The 23,037-nt window shown below is 42.4% G+C and overlaps 1 protein-coding gene and 1 long non-coding RNA gene across 26 annotated transcripts in view; both read left to right on the top strand.

Annotated features, from left to right (window-relative positions):
* nfasca (neurofascin homolog (chicken) a) overlaps positions 1-23,037 on the top strand; it is an 81,729-nt gene that overhangs the window by 41,165 nt on the left and 17,527 nt on the right. For 16 of the 25 annotated variants that reach the window (XR_004947865.1, XR_004947867.1, XR_004947866.1 and 13 more), the window contains 24 exons: positions 1,048-1,208; positions 3,214-3,231; positions 5,340-5,445; positions 6,703-6,899; positions 7,187-7,309; positions 7,802-7,972; positions 8,165-8,212; positions 9,311-9,422; positions 11,384-11,784; positions 11,983-12,000; positions 13,031-13,162; positions 14,732-14,843; positions 14,916-15,082; positions 15,835-15,982; positions 16,217-16,341; positions 17,923-17,967; positions 18,220-18,321; positions 19,392-19,589; positions 19,869-19,939; positions 20,103-20,325; positions 20,410-20,525; positions 20,597-20,807; positions 20,895-21,017; positions 21,475-21,648. Coding sequence is in view for 20 of the 25 variants with exons in the window: in XM_036211893.1 (XP_036067786.1) it covers positions 1,118-1,208; positions 3,214-3,231; positions 5,340-5,445; positions 6,703-6,899; positions 7,187-7,309; positions 7,802-7,972; positions 8,165-8,212; positions 9,311-9,422; positions 11,384-11,784; positions 11,983-12,000; positions 13,031-13,162; positions 14,732-14,843; positions 14,916-15,082; positions 15,835-15,982; positions 16,217-16,341; positions 17,923-17,967; positions 18,220-18,321; positions 19,392-19,589; positions 19,869-19,939; positions 20,103-20,325; positions 20,410-20,525; positions 20,597-20,807; positions 20,895-21,017; positions 21,475-21,648 (3,232 nt within the window). In the remaining 5 variants the exon portion in view is untranslated. The remainder of the gene's footprint in view (positions 1-1,047; positions 1,209-3,213; positions 3,232-5,339; positions 5,446-6,702; positions 6,900-7,186; positions 7,310-7,801; positions 7,973-8,164; positions 8,213-9,310; positions 9,423-11,383; positions 11,785-11,982; positions 12,001-13,030; positions 13,163-14,731; positions 14,844-14,915; positions 15,083-15,834; positions 15,983-16,216; positions 16,342-17,922; positions 17,968-18,219; positions 18,322-19,391; positions 19,590-19,868; positions 19,940-20,102; positions 20,326-20,409; positions 20,526-20,596; positions 20,808-20,894; positions 21,018-21,474; positions 21,649-23,037) is intronic. The other 9 variants (XM_036211900.1, XM_036211908.1, XM_024270215.2 and 6 more) reach the window with 8 other exon arrangements.
* LOC118598759 lies at positions 18,339-19,317 on the top strand. Its single transcript, XR_004947870.1, has 2 exons — positions 18,339-19,001; positions 19,077-19,317. It is a non-coding gene; the product is annotated as an uncharacterized LOC118598759 (long non-coding RNA).

The following is a 23,037-nucleotide window of genomic DNA, read 5'->3' as shown; positions in this document are numbered from 1 at the left end:
CCAAGCATGGTGTGAATGTTCTCGTTTGCTGGCACCTCTTGCCAGCCAGCACTGGGTTTCAACTCCCCAGGGGAGAAGGAGCTGCAGCCATGTAAAAAAGAACACCCCCATCCTATCACCCGTCCTCCCCCCACTCTGAACTCATGGGAGACCAAGCTGCCCTGCTCTCTAAAATTACCATTTAAAGACCCACTCAGAGGAATATTGTGTTTTTGGTTTGTTCGTGATGGAGGGCATACATAAAGAAAATTAAGCTTAAAATTACATTCCTGATTATTTCTTTATTCAGATCATTGTGAATCAGGAGCAGATGAAAAAAAGGCCTTTTAAACAATGTTAGCTTGACGGTGTGAGGGGCTGTAAGCTAGCAGGAGAGAGTGTTAACGGATGGATGACAGGAAGTGTGGGTGAGGTTGCAGAAACAGTCCCGCCCACAGCTCAGAAGTGAATTTCTACTGAACTAATGCCGCTCTGCAGAAACTATGTCTAAGAAAACAACACAGATTCATTGATTTTGACTTGGAACACTGTCATCACAAGCTTTGCTGTGAACAAGTTCATTTGAATCAACTTAAATTAAATAAATAAATTACGCTGCCTAAAGCTGACATTCTGGTCCAAAGTGATCATCCTTAGGTTCTTTGGAGTCTCAGAACCTTGTTTGGACCAGCAGCTGACTCCATCCACGGATAAACTTGTCACATGACACTCGTTCATCTCCTGCTGACGATGGTTTGACGAAGGTGACATAAAGCAGTGGCATGAAGGTTACTCCTCTCACGTGTCACCACAGAACAGAACGTCTGCATCAGGACCTTTCAGAGTCCTTTATGTTTAAGATGATGATCAGTTTGTGAAGAGATGAAGCTTAGATCCTTATTTAAATCCAGAACCACAACAATTTTTCTTTTTCCAGGAATGAGAATGTTGGTCAGACATGAACGCTAGTCCTGCCAGGACTCTGTGAGAGAGCTCCCTCTTCTATCCTGCCTGTTGCTCTCTTGTTCTGTCTTCATCCTTTCTTTTTTCCCCACTATTTCCTCCCAGGCCTCCCCACGGGTGTCAGGACAACCATCACAGAGCTGAGGAGCCAGGGAAGCCACAAGGAGAGAGAGACATGTTGGGGCGGGGTGTATATGTGGCCTTGACGCTCGTGTTGTTCCTGCTGCTGTGGCAGGAAGCAGGACTCATCGAAGTTCCTCTTGACTGTAAGCACCTCTAAAAGTCCTGCTTCAAGCCTTTGGTTCTGAAACTGTGCTGCCTGACAAAGGACGATGATGTGTTTAGTAACTGAGCTCTGTTCTGGACACTGAATAGTAAGAACTTCAGGGAAGAGGCAGAAAAAGTCAAAACATTCCAGTCGAAACACAGAATTTTGCTGCAGAACTCTATTTGAGTTAAAAACTTTTAAACTAAAAATAGTCTCTTTTTCAGTCAGGTCAAACAGCACTTTCTTCAAGCTGCAGGGGAGATATCATTTTTCTATCATCATTTTATTGCAAGGTTGCAAGTTCAATCGGCCATAAAATAGAAAGGAAAAAAGAGATTTCTCAAATCAGTCCCATAAATAGGATCCTCCTCTTCAAAAATAACGGAGAACATTGGTGAAGCACCAGAGCCATGTACTCTGTAAACAGGTTTACTGCAGAAACACTCTGGGTTCACGACAGCATCAAGATCCATAAAGCGTCTTCCTTCCCACACCACCTCTCAAAAATGATTGGTGTTTATGGATTCTGTTATGTTCACATCAATATTTTATATCGATATGGTCCCAGAGGACATTTTGTGGCCCCGGCCCTGTTGTGTGTGTTTGTGTGTTAAGGGGTGGGGGCAACAGAACAAAGGAAAATGTTGGGACTTGATATGAAGTCACAACTGCCCTAAAGGGTGGATATGGGCGGTCTTCAGAGCTCATAGCCCGCTCCAGTATAGCAAAAATGTTCATGCACACTTTAATCTATGGACATGCTGCGGATGACAGGCCATAGTGAACACGGACAAGCAGGTGTATCATAGGTATTTTTCACTTTTTTAAAGCCTGCGTGCTGATCAGGGGGCTCATCAGTGCTGTTTGACTGATTAGTGCGTGCTTTCAGAATAAAAATATAGCATGACTACAAAAATCAGATAACTGGATGTGATTAAATGGTGGTCTATTACAGGTTTGGTAAAAAAAAAACAAAAGCAAAATATCTATTTTTCTTTGTAACCACCATAGCAGCACCAACTGTGTTAGCGTTAGCGTTGCTGCTTTGCCTCCCAACCCGCCTCTAAGTGAAACACATAACTACTGTTACTGTATAGTTACGAAAAAATCTGTGGTTGTCTTGGATACACATCCACATTTCGTTTCCACTTGCACAGATGTAAACCTGTGAGATATGTTGGATTAAGGTGAAAACATGCTGTGAGGTGTCTGCTTTTGTGGATAAATCTATCTGTTAAAATCCGATGTTTAAATGTCAGACACCTGCCCTGATTGGATAAAGGGCATCAGACTATCTATCTAAATGCCACCTAAAAAATGTATATCTCAAGCAAACTTATTGTAAAGCAAGATTTCATTTAAGCGACACCTATTTATTTATGTAACAAATTGATTCACTAACACATTTTGTTTAACAACATGCTTACCTTTTTGATAACTAATGTTAGTAGTTTTAGTAGTCACTTTATAGTGAGTAGACGTTAGTAGTCCCCTTCACTTTAACAGTAAATCATTTCTTCCTTCCACATAACACTTTGTCTTGACAAAAATGCAAATGGTGAGGGCTTCTTCTCCAGGTAGATGTTAATATCACTGCAGTGAGTGATGTTCAGAGAGAAGCAGATTAGAACTCTCTGATGTGAGTGAACCCGCTTAGATCTTTTGACCTGATAGCTAATGAATTTCTATTAAAGACTTACTCCAATAAAAATCACATTTGGTGTTTTTTTTTTTTTTTTTCTAAGCTAATGTTAGCTAATGTTATGAGAGGTGCTATGAGCTAGCCAGAGTATGTTAACAAAGGAATGATGGGAAAATTAGCATAGGCTTTTTGATTTTGGCGAAAAAAAACCTGAATAATCAAAAATAAAAGACTATTGGAAACAAGTTTACAGTTAAAATAATCATATAGAGTGGGATTTTAATTTGTTTCTAATAATATTAACCTGCTCACACTCACTCTTCTTTCTTTCTGCTGCCTCTCCTGGACTCCGGACTAACAGCAAAGATTCAGCAGAACAGTAAGTCTTTCTTCTAACATCACGTTTCTGTCAGCTTTCAGGTGACAGAAATGGAGCAGCTGCTCTTTGTGTTTGCCCCAGAGCCGCCCCACTCCCTTAACACAAGCCTCTGGCAGGTTTTGCTCTACTTAAATCTGGAGATGGTTTTCTTTAATAGTCCTTTTGGAATTGACAGGTGTAAAAGCTCACCTGAACTCTGGTTTGGAGCAAAACTTCCCCTAAAAAAAAAATCTGTTCCTGGAGAACTCTGGTGCCTTTCGGTGTGGCTGCAGACTTTAACAGGCAATAGACCCCCCCAAATGAGCAGTTTGTGAAACATGATTTTTCCAGGCGTTTTATGAGTCTTTGATTTAATTTTACATTGTAAGAGTAAAACTGAATCTAAACCAGTCATAGCTGATAGCCTTGCACTTAATGGAGCATCCTTTGCTGCTGTGCTCAGAATTGCACTTTTAGCTTTCTTTTACAAGAAGCAAACCCTCTGCAGAGTAAAAACAATTGTGCACATGCTTGTGTTTTTCAATGTCACAATTACAGCCCTACGGGGCTCTGTGAACAAGAAAAGCTCAAAGGCAGAAGATTAACTGCTGTGTGGGGGCCAGAGAGCACAGCTGGGAGGTCGAGAGCTTCATTTTCTTTTCTGTTACTGAAGTAAGCTCAAATGATGAGCAGAAATGTCTTTTTTCAGACAGCTGCATGTGTATTGATCTGCTGCTGAAAGTAGTCCTCCTGAAGTGTTTCCTGTCTTTGAGCTTTAATTGATCCATTCTAACTGAGCAGCTGTTGGATGTGCCCCGCCCCTTAAAAAAAGGTGCAGAGGTCACATAAGCCAGCAGATGGTTTCCTTTCTTAAAGGGAGAATTAATAGGAGGAAGAACCTGTGCTTTATGAAGGTCCTTCAAACCCGAGAAGGAACTCAGACAGAGACGGAGTGAGCGCATGCTAGTGTGCACGACACGTACACAGATGTAACATGGAGAGAAGGTATTCTCTGAGACACAACTCCTCCTGAGACACTCAAGAGTCCGGATAGTGGACGGTTCATGCTCAGAGGAGCATCACTATGATTATTCTACTTATTTGTGTATTTGTGTTTGTGTCAAAGTGTATATTAGTTAGTTTGTTTGTGTGTCAATGTATTCATATGTGTCTGTATTTGTATATGTCGTTGTGTAGGCTAATATAAATGTTTTTTTGTCATGAATGTGTTTCATTGAGTATGTATGTGCATGTTATTGTGTGTGTGTAGTAATGTTAATGTGTGTTCATCTATTTGTGTGTGTATTTGTGTTGTTTAATATACCTATATATCATTTTGTTGTTGTAAAAGTGTGGTATTGTGTGTATATGTGCATTTTTAATGTGTGTGTACTTGGTAATGTAAATGTGTGTTCATTCATGTGTGTGTGTGTATTTGGGTTAATGTAAAGATCTATTTGAGTGTGTATCTGCATGTTGTGTGTATGTAGTATTGTGAATGTGTGTTTACCAAATTGTGTGTGTATTTGTGTAGGTTAATGTTATAATATATCATTTTGTCATAGTGAAAGTGTGTAATTGTGTGCTTATGTGCATTTTTAACATGCATATTCTTGGTAATGTGAATGAGCGTTTATCTATATATGTGTGCGTCTTGTGTAGGTTGATATACAAATCTGTTGTGAATGTGTGTTATTAAGTGTAGGCATTTTTAACGTGTGTGCTTCTTAATATAAATGTGTGTTGATCTATTTGTGTGTGTATTCATTTAGGTTAACATTAAAAATATGGTTGCTGCTGTGAATGTGTGTTATTGTGTGCGTATGTGCATTTTTACTGTGGTTGTGCTTGGCATTGCGACTGGGTGTTCATCTATTTGTGTGTATTTATGTTCATATAAAATCAAATTTTTGTGTTGTTGTGAATGTGAGTGCATGTTAGTGTGTGTGTGTGTGCATGTTAATGTGTGTTATTGCACCCGTGTGCGTGTGTCTTTGTGTAAGTTAACATAAATCTCTCTTGTTTGTTTTTGTGAATGCAAGAGTGCTGTTGTGTTTCTCTTAATGAGTGTGTGGGCGTTTCCATGTGAATGTGTGTGTCTAGTAATGAGTGTGTGCTTGTGTCCACAGTGAAGCAGCCCCCCACCATTATTAAACAATCGGTGAAGGACTACATTGTGGACCCCAGAGATAACATCATCATCGAGTGTGAGGCCAAGGGCAACCCAATCCCGACGTAAGCCGCACACAAACGCTGGGAAGTAGAGATGTTTAATATTGATCCACAGTGTGGTCAGATGGAGCATTCAACATGTTAGCCCCGCCCAGTTGAGTTCTCTGTGCTGCAGGTGGAAGATGGTGTGAGTTTAGGCAGGACGGTTGTTGCTCAGCTGCTGTGATGTGTTCAGGTGGGGGGTGGGGGGCACAGTGATGTCAGCAGTTTCAGGAACAATGCCGCTTTGTTTTTGAGCAGAAGAGTCTGCTTTACGTAAGACACACATGCGCATGCACGCTGACTCCTGCATACACCCATTAACAAGAGTCCACAATGAGGCCTTCAGTGCTGCATGCACGGAATCTGGTCCCCCCCAGGACAGGAGCTGTTTTCATTCATAATGCATCAGCAAACATGGACCCCCTTGTCTCACAGTCAGACGTCAGCTCCCAATGAACGCTGACCCTCCTCAAGCCCTAGTTCAGCTCAGTCAAAGATAGGAGCAGCACCTGCTTCCTGAGAGTCGTCTGAGGCAGCATCATCTCTTCGTGTGCACCCCAACAAATGACATGTCTCTCAGAGCTTCCTGTCACCTGAAAGGATGGTCTGCTTCTAGTGTCAATTAGATCAGGTTAACAGCATGTGTAGTACCTGCAGTTCCCTCTGTCCAGCGTGGCCCAGTCTTCCTTCATCAAGCAAGAGTCTAGCCCATTTCTGTGGTAAATTATAGTTCTGTAAAGAAATGACTGCAATGTGCAATTCTGCCACTAGGGGGAGCAAAAGAAAATCAAGACAGGGAAACAAGAGATCAAGAAATAAACATAATAAACAATGTAATAATAAGTGATTGGGCTACTTAGTTGGTTGAGACATTTTTTTTACTACTAAGAAAAAAAAATACAGATAACACGTTGAATGACCATAGGTTGTTTTGTTATTATGTTACTGGTCCGGCCCACTTTCAATCAGACAGGCAGAATGTGGCACCAGCACCAAAATGCTTTTGACACCTCTGCTTTAGAAGGAAAGTTTGCATCTACAATTGTGAAGCTGTGGTTACTGCATGGTGCAGTCATGTGTTCTGTGATATTAAGATATATTGCTAACATCTAAAACTGCTTAAAATTAGATTATGACAGAAGAAGCTCCAACAAAGATGATCCAGCTCCGCAAACCCTTAAATCTCGCCTTGGTCAATCTTCATACATGTGTATGTTTGCTTGTCTTTGACTTCCCTCCTTGAGGTCACAGGTCTAACTCTGACTCCATGAACTCCAGGTTCTCTTGGAAAAGAAACGGGAAGTTTTTCAACATTGGAAGTAATCCAACGGTGACCATGCGAAAGCGCTCTGGGACCTTAGAAATTGGGATCCGGCTGGGGGAACGACCTGAGGACTACGAGGGGGAGTACCAGTGCTTTGCCAGGAACGACCATGGAATGGCTATGTCCAACAAGATCCTGCTGCGGGTCTCCAGTAAGGATAGCGTTACTTTTATGCCTCCCAGCAACAATTATGCAGCATTTATCCAAAATAATAAAACAAAGTTTTATTGACAGTAAAGTTCAGAAGAATCTGGAAACTTTGGAGCGTATCAGTGCCTCCCTTTGAAGAATCCGATTACAGTTGTCCTTATTTACACTATATCATTACAGATCAGAAACATCTCACAGCCTGATGGGATTTAGATGACTTGGCTCACCTTCCTCTGTCTCTTCCTCTATGTCTTTCTCATCTTCCTCCTTTTCTGTCTCATCTTTCAGAGGCTCCTCTGTGGCCCAAAGAAGTTCTGGAGCCACTTTTGGTGACTGAGGGTTCCTCACTGGTGCTGCCCTGCAACCCCCCTCCAGGCCTGCCTCCTCCCCAGATTTTTTGGATAGACAGCAGTAAGCACCAACCATCACGTACTTATCATCACCACAGGAATATTTGTGGGCAATTGGACAGAACAAAGTGGAGTCCACTCTGGCCCAAACCTCGGCCTCATCTGTAGCTTTTACAGCTTTGAGATGCTAGTACTACTCCACACTGAAAACATCACGCAGCGTATGTCGAGCGCCTACAATTAACTGAGACTGGATGGAATAAAATCCACCCCCAAGTAATTTAAATTTGTAAATTAGAGCTTAAATAAAATGAAAACATGCTTTTGAATACAAAATAAACACACACACACTGTTGTTTTTAATGTTAAATAAAAATAAACATCAACAATATTTTTGACATCGCATTGCACATACGTTTATTATAGTTGTAAAAGAATTGGCTCCCTTCTAAAATCAGAGAGGTGTAGCTCTTACTAAACTCTGATGAGAACCTTGTTTGTTTCTGTGTGTGAGAATGAAATGTTCTCTTCTGTGTCCCCCTCCCTTTACCAGATATGAACCCCATCCCGCAGAATGAAAGGGTGTCCATGGGTCAGAATGGAGACCTGTACTTCTCCAATGTTCTCGTCCAGGATGCAGAAAGAGACTACAGCTGCAACGCTCGCTTCAACTTCACACAAACCATCCAGCAGAAGAACCCCTTCACCCTCAGAGTCCAGACCAGTAAGTAGACCCCACTAGACATGAGCCCCAGATAAGCTGGAGAGTTTTTGTCTCTCTGTTTTTGTGGTGCTACATCGCCACCTGCAGGTGAAGGGAAGAGTGCAGCTCCACCCTGTGACTCAAACGTGCACTGATGTGAGTCACATGAGTGTGTGTGAGTCTGATGCTGCTGTTGTGTACCTGTTGTTGCAGCGGAGCCTTACAACGACACATCTTTCAATGCCACTGACCCGTACGGTGGTGAGTTGGTCCCCTTCTCCCAGTAGTCCGTTTCCACGGTAACAAACACTAATCTGCTAGCTGAGTGAAGCTCTAACTTTTAACCGCTGGTTTCTGGGCTCTGTGGGTTATGATGGGATGATAAGCTGCAGCTCACAGATGAAGCCGACCCATACAGAGAGGGAGGCAGAAAGATTTGTGCCGTTCTCTGTGCTGCACATTTCTGCTGAAGTACTCGTCCAGTGACAGCGCTCGCAGTCTGAATCCAGCCTGAAGCACCAAAGGTTTCCAGGGTGGCCCAGATCTGCTCACAGATCCTCAAGTTCGGAGGATTTCCAGTGACATTTTTAAAGCGAAAGTGCTTAAGAAAAACATCCCTTAAGTAAAGCCACATGCATGTATAGACTCAATAATAGAAATGCATACATAAAATATAGTAAGAAAACATGAAAAAGATTTTACAAGCATGTAGAAATGAAGCAGAAAACCCCTGGAGTTCAAATAGTTAATAAAATAAAACCGGTTCAAGAAAAAAATGTATGAAGAATAAACAAAACATAACACTAAAAGGTTTTTGTAAGTAATAAGAATCAAACTAATAAACCGTTTCAACTAAATAATAAAAACGTTAAAAAATAAATACTACAAGAAAAATATAAAAGCTATTTAAAAGGTAAGCTAAACAAGTGGGGTTTAAAAAGCATCAACACTAATGGGGGCGAGGTCTTCTCAATGCCTCACTGCTGAACGCCACTTTCCCAGAATGCTCTCTGCTTTAGAACCTGTCTGCTTTAGCTTCTCTGATAACTAACACTCATCTTCTTAAGGCGTCCCGCCTGACCGCAGGTGGACAGACTTATCTGCTCTTTCATGCTGCGAGAGCTTTTCCTGATCTCATGACAGAGGAGAGACAGGCTGGGGTGGTGTGTCCCCTGTGCCTCCATGAATGAGATCAGTGACCCCTGCTGTGGTTGCGTGTGTGTGGGGGGTCAGACTTTTTTTCCAGCTGGATTTCCTCCCATCGCAGACCGAGCCTAAACCGTGAGGAAAGGCTTGGAGTAAATGTGTTAAAATAATGGATGCTGAGTCATGCTAACACGTCGTCTTGCTTGTCCGCAGGCCGAAAAGTAGCTGAGTCGCGACCCACCTTCTTGACGCCTTCAGGGATCCAGAGCTCCAAGATGGTTCTCAGAGACAAAGAACTGCTGTTGGAATGCATCGCTGCTGGCCTGTGAGTGGCATGTGCACATTCACATGCACACATACTCAAACACACAACAATAAATGTCACTAAGAACAGTGATGTGCAATTTTTATGAATGGTTTAATCATCTCTGAATGAGCTGAAGAGATCTTTCTTTTTTTTTCTCTCTTTCACGTTTCTGGGCATTTATTCTCTTTTTCCTTTTTTTTAGCCTCTCTACTTCTTTAGAGGCTTCACACACTTGAAACTGATCTTTTTTGTCTGAATGGATACAATAAGAAGGAATCTCCTTCCACCAGAGCCTCAGTGCAGAGGATTTAACCTAGAGGGAATAGCAGGCCTCTGATGATTCAGGGGAATGTCAAGTGAAGTCACATTTCTATAGCACATTTTAATCAGCTGTTTCTGACCAAAGAGCTGGACAGCTATAACTGCATCACAAAGCCACAAGGACAATGACTGGATAACAAAGCAATACACGACAACAAACACCTGAACAGAAAAGAGATTTCACTACAAAAAAACTGTTCTGGAGATCAGTGTTGCGCCTGAATGAACAGAAATGGGCATTAACAGAGTTTTAAAGTGCTCCAGTGTCTGAAGTGGAATGAAAGAGTCTTCTGCTGCTTTGGTGCAGCCAAAGAGAACCCTCTGACTTCTCTAGTATTGAGTATTGATTTATTTTGCTAGTGTTAAACAAATGGTTAGGTTTTTTTATTGAGTTTGTAGGTATCCGTTTGTAGTTCATTTTGATTTTGACGACAAAAAAAATGAGTGTAATGAGTGGAAATGATTCATTTTGGAATAAAATGAGAATAAGATCTTAGTACAAGTTGGCCCATCTTACAAAATTATTCATATCATGGTCTTCAAAACAACTGTGTTCAATGTAAACGTGACGAAGAGGCCGAGCCGTTTGGATCTATATGCAACAAGGTTTAATGCTGACGAAGAGCAGGTAAACATAAACCAAAGCGTAGTCAGGAAACAGGCCAGGGTCAGAGCAAGGAGCGAGGCAAATAAACAGACAGTGGTCAAACAGAGCCTGCGTGCACCAGCGTAAAAAATTAAGACTTCACATAGAGCAGAGTGGAGAGCAGGGTTAAATACAGCATGGTGATTAGCCTGAATGAAAAACAGCTGGCAAAGGCAGGAGTGGCAGCAGATGCATGATGGGACATTGAGTACTCTGGCGAGGGTTCCCTCTGGTGGTCGGAGGAGGTTATGACTGGTTGAGCCCTGACAGTAAATAACAGTCTGAGGTATTTAATGCGGCTTTTCCATGCTGTCTATTTATTGTAATGCATTTGGATGTCTTATTGAAAATGTAAAAACTCAAGCAATTTGAGTTTTTTTGAATATTGAGTGGTCCAGCATTGGGGGTCAGTCTGCCAGCTGCTCCCTACCTATCCCCCGTTCCTCATACGAACATTTATTCAAGAGGTTCTCAACTCGTTATCTGTTTGCTCAGCTGTTGGACAGGACAAGTTAGAAAAAAATAGATCAGCTCTTTTATTCGAACTGTTTAAAATGTTCTCATTAACAAAAACAACCATCTCCATTTTGCTGAAGAAGTTTGAGTTCAGACATGTTTGAACATCCTCAAAGCTGGTCAGAAGAGGCTGGATAGAAGGACTGTCATTTGACAAGAGAGATGTATGATATATCTAAGTGTTTTCTGCAAAAAGTGCAGGGAGATTTTGTTCCAATAGGAAGTAAATAAAGCAAACAAGTGGGATGTATTGTGTCATTCCCGACCTGGAATTTGAGATTCTGACAAACCAAATGACAGACGAAGCTGGAGGACATGAAGGAATTTGATCATGTTTCAGCTCCGAATATGCTGGGGGCATAAGTTGTTGTCAGATGTGCAGAATCGTGTTCTGATTAAGTAAAGATGAAGAGGAAAATACTTTCCTTTAAATATGGACTTTCAGAGCAGCAGCACCCTCCTCTTACCTGAGTCTTGTCTCCACGTGTCTCTGCAGTCCCACCCCCTCCATCACCTGGTTCAAAAAGGGGGCAGAGCTTCCAGCACGGAAGGTAAAGTTTGAAAAAAACAACAAGGTGCTTCGGATGCTGAGCGTGTCGGAGGAGGACGCTGGGGACTACGTGTGCACCGCCAACAACAATGTGGGCATGATACGCCACACGATCTCTGTGGAGGTCAAAGGTGAGCAGAGGCATCTGCACCTCTATACATATGCAGAGATGTTTGTGCTAATGCCCCCCACCATCCCCCCACTATGTCCCACAGCGGCTCCGTACTGGCTGGACAAACCCACCAACTTGATTTTAGCCCCAGATGAGCATGGCCGTCTGGTGTGTCGAGCCAACGGCAAGCCCAAGCCCACCATCCAGTGGTTCGTCGATGGGGAGCCTTTAGAGGGTATGGTGGAGTTTTTTTTTCTTTTTTTTGTGTGGGGGTTCTTCGTTACTGAGTTAATAGGTGATATGAAAAAACACTGTTCCTAACATATCGGCAATAAGTAAATGTCTACAGCAGGTTTACTATTGCAACTGTTCAGTGTTTGTATAAAAGCCTACTCACTTTTTTTCTCCTTTTCTTCTCTTTTGGGGCAAACAGCAAAGATCTCTGAGGGAGGTTAGTAGGATTTTATTGTTTTTCTTTTCTTATAGATTTTTTTATTTTTAAGCTGGACCTCAGATAATCATTAAGGTGATGATGACGCAATGAACGCATTAAGGACCCACCCCAATGAAAATTGTGTTTTTGCAGTTTTTAACATGTTCTTGTAGCTTTTTTTCTCATGATGGAGCACATATATAAAATAATTTAGGAATAAAACTGCATTTCTGGGTATTAATTTATTCAAATGGCATTCGATCAGAAACAGATGAAAACCGGATGTCGGAAAAAATCATCTGATAAGGGTGGGCCAAGGTTTACCTTCTCCGCTACAATACTGAAGCATCCACTAGCAGGCAAATGGATCTATTAACGTCTTCATTTTCCTCCTCTGAGCTGCTATCTGGCTCAAAACTGTACAACAGGATGGCTCTGATATTGTACGCTGTTTTTTTTGTTGTTGTTGTTTTTTTTGCTACATAATGTTAGCTTGGGCTTGTGAAGTCCTATGCCCTAATAAGAGAGAGTGTAAACAAATGGCTGATGGGAAAATTAGGGGGCTAACTTCTGCGTCATCAGTCCCGTCCACAACCCAGATGATCATTTCTGATGAACTCCTGCTGCACTGCAGAAAATATATCTTAAAAAATGACAGAAGCTTTTTCATTTTGGCTAAAACCTGCAAAATTATATTATGAAAAACCCTGAGAATAATTTTGCAATACAAAAAAAATATTTGGAGTGAGACTTTAAATATGCAATGAGTAAATGACAAGTCTCCTGTGAAAATCACATATTTAAAAAGCTCTTTATTAAAGTGTTTTCATAAAAGAATCACATCTTTAACAGTTAGCAAGCCTCAGTTCATGTGACACTGCTCACTTAGAAGAAAACTGAGGTCAGTTTAGAGCAGGAGGGGCTTAAAAAGGTTTGAGGTTCTTCCACATTCTTTTACTCTCATTCTTTCTGTCTTTTCTGATAGTCATGCTGATTTCCTGTGTTCATATTCTATCTCTCCTCCTGTCCACTATGTGCTCAAACTCAGACCAACGCAGGGCGTTGTTGGGGGACACCATCATCTTTCGCTCGGTGGAGATTGGAACCAGTGCCGTTTACCAGTGTAATGCCTCCAACCAGCACGGCTATTTGCTGGCCAACGCCTTCGTCAGTGTTCTGGGTAAGGCTCTGCAGGGTGGGGGTCAACCACCAGTTAAACGAACACTCATGGCCCCAACCCATTCATGATCAGAGGTTATGGAGCACACATTTGTAAGAGCTTCTGAGTCTTTCTTTTACATTAATGCAGATGCCTTTGCTGCATATTACTTTTAAATATTTCTGATGGTACTAGAGAAGCAGGATCTTAGTGTTACCATTCAGTGTTCCTTAATTTATCCTGGGAAATACGTTCCATAAATAACCTGCAATAGGTGAAATCTGTGAACTAGATTATACAGTGAGGAAAATAAATATTTGAACACCCTGTGATTTTTCAAGTTCTCCCACTTAGAAATCATGGAGGGCTCTGAGTAGATGTGTAAGACATAATCTAAAATGTAAATTTGGAAATCACATTGCATAATTTTTAAATAATTTATTTGTATGCTACTGCTGCAACAAGTGTATAAACATCTGAGAAAATCAATGTTAGTCGTTGGTACGAAAGCCTTCGTTTGTGACTACACAGGTGAAAGGTTTCCAGTAGTTTTTCACCAGGTTTGCACACACTGCATAAGCGATTTTGGCCCACTCCTCCACACAGATCTTCTGTAGATCAGTCAGATTTTCTGGGCTGTCACTGGGAAAAAAACAGAATTTGAGCTCCCTCCAAAGATTTTCTCTTGGGTTTAGGTCTGGAGACTGACTAGTCCACTCCAGAACCTTGATATGCTCCGTACGGAGCCACTCCTTGGTTATCTTGGCTGTGGGCTTCGGGTCATCGTCATATTGGAAACCTTGCCTTGATCTTCAATACTTGAAGGGAAGGAGGCTGTTCCAAAAGTCTTGCAATATATGACCCCAGTCCTCTCCTTAATATAGTGCAGTCATCTATTGCTGTTCTTTGTGTTTATAATGGTCATTTAATGCAGTTATACTGTGTTAAAAAAAACTGTTTTAAGTTTGACACATTGGGTTAATATGGCCATTTTTTTCTGATCATGACAATAGTTTTGCCTCTAAAACTAACATTGTTTTGAGCAAAAACTTACCAAATAAACCAACTTATCATAATTAATACTATCTATAATCCTATAAAAATTGTATAGCAAGTTTTTTGGAATTCAAAGGGTTGGAAAAAAATCTTAATTTAAAAAAAATATAATAATTTTTGTCAATTTTTTAGTGTACTGGATTCTACAGGTTTAAGGTTCTGTCCATAAGAGTGTGAGTAAAGAAGCAGATGACTTAAAGCCCACTGAAATTCAAACCTCTGTGTGGGGTTTGTGTGCTTGAGGCCACCAGCTTTAGTAGACTGAGGATGAGGGGATGTTGTAAGACAGTTTATACTTCATGATTTGACTTATCCAAGTCACATGACCAGCTGAAATGCTGCAAGACTGAATCATGACCGAATTAGCCCACAAGAAAGGCAGGTTCCTCTAAAGGAAGTCCTGATAGTCAGCTGCATAGTTGTTGTATATCCAAAAAAATGAATCTACTTTAGCCTTTATCTCATCTGATGGTAAAAAAGGTCGATCCTTTTGAAATTCTGTGAAAACGAGCAGCACTGTTGGTCTTGTTGCAGACATGCGCCCCATGATGCTGGGTCCCAAAAACCAGCATATTCAAGTCATCGAGAACAACCACACCTTCCTGGACTGTCCCTACTTCGGCTCCCCCATACCCGATTTACGCTGGTGAGGGCCTGAGGCTGATTTCACTCCTGTTTCTCTTTATCTGCTCAGCACTGAATCCTGTTTTCTGAGCAGGTTTAAGAACGGACAGGGCAGCGGGCTGGACGGTGGGCAGTACCGCGTTTATGTCAACGGCTCCCTGGAAATAAGACGGGCCCGGAGAGAGGACGAGGGAACCTACACCTGCGTAGCAACCAACATGCTCGGCGCCGCAGAGAACCAGGTCCATCTAGAGGTCAAAGGTAAGTTAATAACATTTCTGAGCCATCAGCCTAAAGCCAAACTAAAACCCTCATCCTGCAGAGATCCACCACAGTAACCTCCACAGAGAATCATTCTTTTCTTTCTTAATGTCCAAAAATAGTGTGCCCATATAGATCATCACTAGTGCCTTTCATGGGAGTGCCTTTCTATTAAAGTGGCTCTTGTGCTGTTTTCAAATTAATCAAAATTTGAAAAGCAAATTCAGGTTGGTTACGGCAAGATCATCAAAGCCAGAATTGATGTTTCTAATGTGACACATTCTATTCTTTAACTTCTTCATTTTGTCAGTGATTCAGTTGTGGAAAACAGTGGAGATCTCTCTGTACTCTCCTGTGTTTATGAACAGAAATCTGAAGGCCTTTAACGTTCTCTGTTCGGGTCTGTAGCTCTGGTCCTGCAGACGTCTTGCCCTGCTTATTCTACAACCCCTCCAAGCCTGTAGGAGTATTGCAGGGGCCCGAGTGGATTCATTGGTGCACATCAGTCGTCTATACTCATTTTGTGGCTCAGTCAAAAATAAGAACCGAAAATGATTGACGCTGCTCTTGACCATTAAAAGTCCAGAGAATGTGGGAGAATCACAGGCTCAAGGAGACTGAAAGTTCCCCTGAAGTCAAGAGATGAGGAAAGACATCAGAAAAGGGCGCCCGTGGCTTGTGAAAATGCATGGACGAGTTTAAACTTTAACTTATGTGTGCCCCCATTCCTCTCTATGCTCGCCGTGATCCAGAACCCACTCGAATCGTGCAAGCCCCTGTGCACCAATCAGCTGTCAGGGGAACCACGGCTCGTTTTGACTGTAAAGTGAATTCGGACCCCACCCTGCCCGTCACCGTGACCTGGACCAAGGATGACAAGCCTCTGGATCTGAGATGGAGGTAAGTACATTGAAGGAAAGCATTTCTTTTTGAGGACTCACAGATTTTCATTGTAGTAAACAGGTTCATCTGTTATATTCAAGTTTGTTGAAAGAAAGAGGAATAAAAACCTTAAAGGTTTGTGATTCTGAACACTTGAATCTGCCAGTAATGCCAGTTTTTATGAAATGTCTGATGGGTTAGACACCACACACAAACATATGCCACTCTAACAAACTTTTGTCTGTCCATCAGGCTGAAGAAGGACAAGGAGTCGCTGACCATCCCCAACGTTAATGAGGGCGATGCAGGAACCTACACGTGTATGGCCAAATCGGCCATAGATCAGGACTCAGTGTCTGCCCGCCTCACCGTGTTAGGTACACTCACCTGCAGGACCTGAACCCACATGTCTGAGGTTACACAGCCTCTAAAGATTCAGTACTCCCACTCGATCACAACTTTACTACATGAACAGATGCATTAGAATCACCAGAGGCTCTTTCTTTAGATTAACAAAAATCACAGCGCTCCACCCACCCTCTTCTCTCATGCTTTTAAAGACCCACTCAAATGAAAAGTGTCTTTTTTTAACATCTTCTTGTAGCATTTTTTGATAATGGAAGGCACGTTTAAAAAAATAATCTCAAAATTGCATTTCTGAGTATTTCTTTATTCAAATTGCTGTAAATCAGGAGCAGACAAAAAAATGCTGTTTGAAAATGAGCCTTTTTGTGACTGTAAGAAAGTGGCAGATCATGTTATTATCATATTCACATGTTGCCCTGAGTATTTAAGGACTGCCCCCCCGCCCCAGCTTCTCACTACCAGTGAGTAACCAACTTCAGTTTCCGTCTAGCTCTTCTCCCACAGTTCATTGTTCATCTTGTTCTGGTTTTCGACCCTTCTTAAATCCTCGGTTTGACGCCTCTCATCTCGTCCCTGTCCGGTTCCTCGTCAACTTGCCTTGTCTGGATTCGACCTCACTTGTCTTCACGGCTCCTCGGATTTTGCTTTGCGCTTTTGGTTCTTTCGCCTCGCTGTCTGCCTCCCCAGTTTTGACCCACGACCCCTGGTTGTATCTGTCCCCTCATCTCTGATCAACTTCGCACGGGACAATCACTGCTGGTGAAACCCCTCCACCGGCTCTGGCTTGTAGCAGTTGCTGCTGCCATCTGGCTGCTAGGAGAGCGTACTACGCCTGAGCGGAATAAACTGTTCACTTCCTCCAGTTCTGAGTGCCTGCTTTTAGAGTCCACCAGTATCTCATTAATCTTGACAGTGATGTAAAAACACACTGGCAGGGCTAGCTCTCAGCAATGGGGAAGGGGAAGAGGGGCGGAGTTTGCTATGCAGCAACTGTCTTGCCCACAACTCAGAGGTGACTTTCTTATTAACTAGACAGTTTTTTTTATTTTGATCATAATTGAAAGACCACCGGGAATGCTTTGAAAGTAGATCGGCGTGGGTCTTTAACTATGCTCCCTGTGATTCTTTCTGACCATTCATCACTCACTTCACCACATGTCTTGACAAGCTCCTGCCTCATGCTTCTCCATTTTACTTTACCATGCTTCTCTACACTAGTTAAAACATTTTAACTCACACTTTTTTGGCCCATGACAGACATAAAGAGTCAGATGTGGAAATGGACTGAGTCGGCATGGTAGAAGTTTCCAGAAGGGTTTAAAATTAAGCTTTTGAGACATAACCACAGAGCTCTTTCTCTTTAATGGAAACTTTTTACTGATGACTTTGTTTCAGTTGCAGACAGGAGAACACAGAGATGATGGGGCGGGGGCAGATGATGGCTGAATAGACACAAACATGCTCATCAGTGCAGAATGGATCTTCTGCTTTCTAAATGTCTGTCAGACTGCAGCGTTTGAAGCTTCAGTCTCAAACACACTAACCTGCTGACTAACATTTGTGCCCGCCCCCACCCCTCACCCTCCCCACAGAGGATGACTCCCTCCACCCCTCACTGTCTAGTGCCTTGCCGCCAGGTAACTCTAGCTGAGTTTCTGTTTTCCTCTCTGTTGGTGTTATATTCTTGTGGCTTTCTGTGTCCTTGTACTCAAGTCAGTTGTAATAATCATTTTTAGTAGACACAATTTTAAAATTGAGTTGGACGTTTGCATGATTTCACTAAATTGTTCTAACACGGACAGCACCCTCAAATCATAATCGGTGTTGAGGAGTATTTTTATGCAGATTAGATTGTTTGTGTGATTTATACTGTGTGTGTGTGTGTGCAGGTCGCCCAGACCCCCCCATGGACTTGGATTTGTCAGACCCAGCAGCCCGTAGCGTTCGCCTCACCTGGATCCCAGGAAATGACCACAAGAGTCCTATTACAGGTGATCATGCCTTACCTGTCTGACGTGGGGGGTGGGGGCGCTTTAGCTGCAGTTGGCTTCAATACAGAAATCCATGGAAAATCAGTGGATGCAATCCTGAAATGGTAAAACGGCATGTATTTTAAAGCACTTTACTATGTTCTTAGAAGGCCCAACTTTACAGTCTCATTCACACACTGATGGGGGCTCCACTGTTGAACACTGGTGAGAACCTGTAGCCCCCAGGAGCAATGGGGTTCAGTGTCCTGCTCAAGGACACTTCGACACATGGGTGCCTAGAGAGGGAGCCTAACCTGCAATATTCCAATTAATGTTGACCGCTCTACCTATGCACTATGGCCGCCCCACAATGGGTGAGTTAAATCGAACAATTTTCAACTACTACTTGTTTTTTTTGTTTTTTTTTTACATGTATATCTTTTTTTTGCCATGAATGAAGATATTAAATGGATTACCTTATTATTTATATTTATTTATTTACATTTATCTAAATGTGCTTGGGCAAGACACTGAACCACACATTGCTCCTGTTGGTTATAGGTTGGAGCAGAGCCACCATCAGTGTGTGAATATGTGTGAATGTGACTGGGACTGTCCAGTTAAGGCTCAAGGAAGGTATTAAAGTGCTATACAAGCCAACGCTATCTACCATTTACTTATTTTTGCCTTTTTTATTGAAGGTATCCTTGTTGGAATAACACTTGCAACTTGTTTTCTTATCTACCATTTACTTATTTTTGCCTTTTTTATTGAAGGTATCCTTGTTGGAATAACACTTGCAACTTGTTTTCTTTGTTGTGCATAGCTGTTGTAGACAAAGCCAGGAGCAGGAGGACTTGAAAAAGTCCAGATCTTTCAAAAGGTTTAATACTGGAAGCCAATACATAAACTGTAGAGAAAAGAACAGAAAATGGGTGCCCGTGAAATAAACAAACAGGAAAGCAAGCATCTGATTGATACGAAACAAGAGAAGAAACAGAAAAAACAAAACAAAAACTCATGAACTGAAACAGGAAGAGGACTTCCTGTTTCCTTTCGTCTTCATCCTCATTCTGACTCTTCCCTTGCAGGCTTTCTGGTTCAGTTTGAGGAGGACCGCTGGGAGCCCGGTCGGTGGCAAAACTTAACTAGCTTCTCCGGGGACCTCAACTCCGTTGTCCTGCAGCTCGCCCCTTTCGTGAACTACCAGTTCAGGGTCATTGCCGTTAACTCAGTAGGTCAGAGCGACCCGAGTCGGCCCTCCCCACGATATAAGACCAGCGGGGCAGGTAAGGAGGGACACGAGAGCAACAGATTCATGTGCAGACCTCACAGTAAACGCTGACCTGCTGTCACATCTCAACCTGCCTTTTAAGTTAATCAAAAAACTGATTTTAAGTCTGAGTTTCATTGGGAAAAAAATGTTATTGCATTACTCTGAATCCTGCAGGATTTTTTTGTTTAAATGTTACAGGGGGGCTTTTAACCTTTTGCAGAGCCTAAAAGCTTTTTAGTTGTGCTCTTAATCTTTTCTGATTCTTTTGGTCTTCTGTTTGTCCCCAAAAAAGCCCCTGATGCCATTCCTAGAGGTTTGAGAGGATGGGGGACCAGAAAGGACAACATGGAAATATCCTGGGAGGTAAGACAACCACAACAGGAGGCATGGGGCGGAGGTGGAATAAAGAAGGTCTATCTCCTTATGTATTGATGTAGTTCAGAGCAACCTCTCCAGACAGATGTTTGTCTTCCCTCCAATCTCTGTTCCATGTCCAGTTTTTGGTCAGTCTTTTATTGTTTTGCAGCCCCTGCAGGACCTGGAGAGAAATGGTCTAAACCTCCAGTACCATGTGTGGTGGAGGCGAAAGGACTCTGGAGAACAGTGGAACAGCGGGTCGACGCCATTGTCCAGCTATGTCGTCCACAACACAGACACCTATGTGCCTTATGAGATCCGAATCCAGGCCAGCAATGAGTTTGGGCCTGGACCAGAGTCCAATGTGGTCATTGGGTACTCTGGAGAGGATAGTGAGTATTACTACTGGAGACGATGAATTCTAGACTGTGTGATTCGAACGTTGAGTCATTTTGTGTTTTGTTTGCTTCCTTCAGAGCCCACAGAAGCACCTCGTCAGCTGCGAGTGTCAAAGGTGAACAGCACAAAGGCTCATGTGCACTGGAAGGCCGTGAACATGAGCTCCATTCGTGGGGAGTTCAAGGAATACAGAGTGAGTCACAAATAAGCTTTTCTCCTCATATCTGTTATTTTCTGTGAGTCTCAGCCTGTTCTGTGGTCCAGCTCTACTACAGTCGTGAGTCCAGTCTGGTTCCTGGCCTGGTGGTCAAGGAGGAGACCAAGAACAAAGGTTTCTACACAACTGCAGAGGAACCGTCTGGAATTCTCACTGGTCTGGTGCCCTTTTCCAAATACAAAATGTTCATGGTGGTCGCCAACAACCGCTTTGAGAGTCCACCAAGCAACACAGTGGAGTTTACCACCAGGGAGGGGGGTAAGGTCCCGACCCAGATCCAAAAAACCTGACCTTCAGTTAAAAATCTGACCGACCTGCTGCTGTGTACTTTTATGGTCTCTGCAGTTCCAGATGCTCCCAGGTTCTTCAAGATTAACCGCAGAACTCTGGACACCCTCTACCTGGAATGGGACAGACCTCTGGAGCCCAACGGCATCCTAGTAGGATACCAGCTGAAGTACCAAGCAGGTGAAGAATCCTGAAATCCTCTCTTGAAAAAGTCCAACAGCAGTGCAGAGCTGTGTTCATAAAGTGAGGGCATATGACAGAAACAGAATCTGAAGAGCAGCTGTCACTTTAAATCTTGTTTGATGATTTAGTTTCCACAGCAGACTGTAACTTCTCCATAGGCTCATGAGCACAATGTCAGCTCAAAGGTTTCTGGTCCTCATGTATCTATGAAAAGCATTAGTTCAGCTTATAACTGATCAGCTGGTCCACATCACCTGAACCTGCTGTGTTTGTGTTGGTTTGTTTGTACATCCTTGTGTTAACTTTTTTGTTTGTGTTTGTACATGTACACATTCGTGATTTATTTTCTGAGAGTGTTTTTTTTGGCCCTCATTTGCATCTGTGTAATGTGTGAATTTGTGTGTGTTTGTCCATGTGTGTCCTTGTATGTTCTTGTGTATGCGTGCCTGTGTAGTCAACAGCTCCGGGTCAAGTCGCTCTAAGATCCTGACTTTCCAGCATAATGTGACTGAGTTCACGCTTCGACTTCCGGACCGATCCGCCCGCTACAAGCTGTTCCTGTCGGCGCTCACCCAGCAAGGGTCAGGGGAGGTCTACGCAGAGGAGTCGCCTCACTTCTCTAATGAAGGTGAGTTTGTTTCACCAGAATGTATCTCCAGATCTACACGGTAATCTGGACTTCCATTTTCCAAGTTCAACCCCTGAAAATAGGCAACAGTCAGTTGTGATTTACTGACAAAAGGAATTCAATCACAACCAAGGGTAAGACGCTGTATCGAGAAAGATTAACCACAACTAACTATAGTTGGGCAAAAGTAATTATATATTGAAAATGGCTAAAAATCAAGAAATGAAAACAAGACAAAAATTTATATAAAAAGCAAATGCATATAAGGCCTGGTAAAAAATGATAACCACAGAAAATTCAAATGTTTTTTAATCAATCAGTTTGCTTTTTCCATTGAGCAGTTTGGTCCACATCACACTGAGCATGGACAGCAAAAAGAAAAGGAAGACATTTCATTAGAGTCTTAAGAAATTAGGAGGAAATTCAGAGAGAAGCAAGGTAGAGGTAAAGGCTGTCGGACCATCTCCATGGACCTTGATGTTTCCATAACAACAGATGCACTTAATGATCGGTTATGGTTCCCAGGGCTTTAGCCAACCTCCTTGGACAAGATTGCAAAAAAAAAAAAAAAAAAAACTGATGGCAAACTGATATGAGGGATACTAAAAGTGGAAACCAAAGATTTTACAACCTCAGAACACATCAAGGTCAAGTCACAGCTGTGCCAGAGAGGACGTCATGGGAGATGATCAAGGAGGCAGCACTGTTAAAGAAAAGAAAGACAGGTAAAAATACCAAACAATAATGATAGGAAAATAAGAAAACTACAAGGGGGCACAATCAAGTGGTTTTTTTTATGTTGGTGCCAACTACAGCTAAATGCAGAGGGTTGTGTCAGGAAGACCATCCAATCTAAAACCAAAAGTCAAATCAAACATGCCAACCCAACGGAGCAGCTGAAAAGCAAAAAAAAAAAAAAAAAAAGCCGACATCCATCCAGCACCTTTCTAAACCTGTGTCTGTCCTGGTCATGGTCACTGGAGCCTGCCTGTCCTCTTTGGGCAAAGGATTAATTGTTCGTTGGAAAAACATGTTTTTTTTTTGCGTTAGCAGCTCTATGTTTCCCGTTGCAAGTCTGAAGCATACAAAGAAAAGAAGACGGCCTCTACCTTAAGACAATTATGGTCTGGACTGCTTTACTCCATCTAGAACAGAATGTCCTGAATCTATGCAATTTAATGAAATCTCAAGACTATTAAGGTCCTCTGGAGCCAAATGTGCTACCTAGACTTGGAAGGCTGGTTTCAATCTCAGATCATTGGTCTTCCAATGACAAAACCAGACAGATGAAAACAGAGAATGGTTGAAAGCAAAACACTGGGATGTTCTGAAGACAACTGCTATTGGCCTGAACTAAATGATATTGGACATCTGAGGACATCCTTCAAT

Source organism: Oryzias melastigma, linkage group LG5 (assembly GCF_002922805.2).
Source record: "Oryzias melastigma strain HK-1 linkage group LG5, ASM292280v2, whole genome shotgun sequence".
Classification (NCBI taxonomy): Eukaryota; Metazoa; Chordata; class Actinopteri; order Beloniformes; family Adrianichthyidae; genus Oryzias; species Oryzias melastigma.
This window is presented reverse-complemented; position numbering and strand designations above follow the sequence as displayed.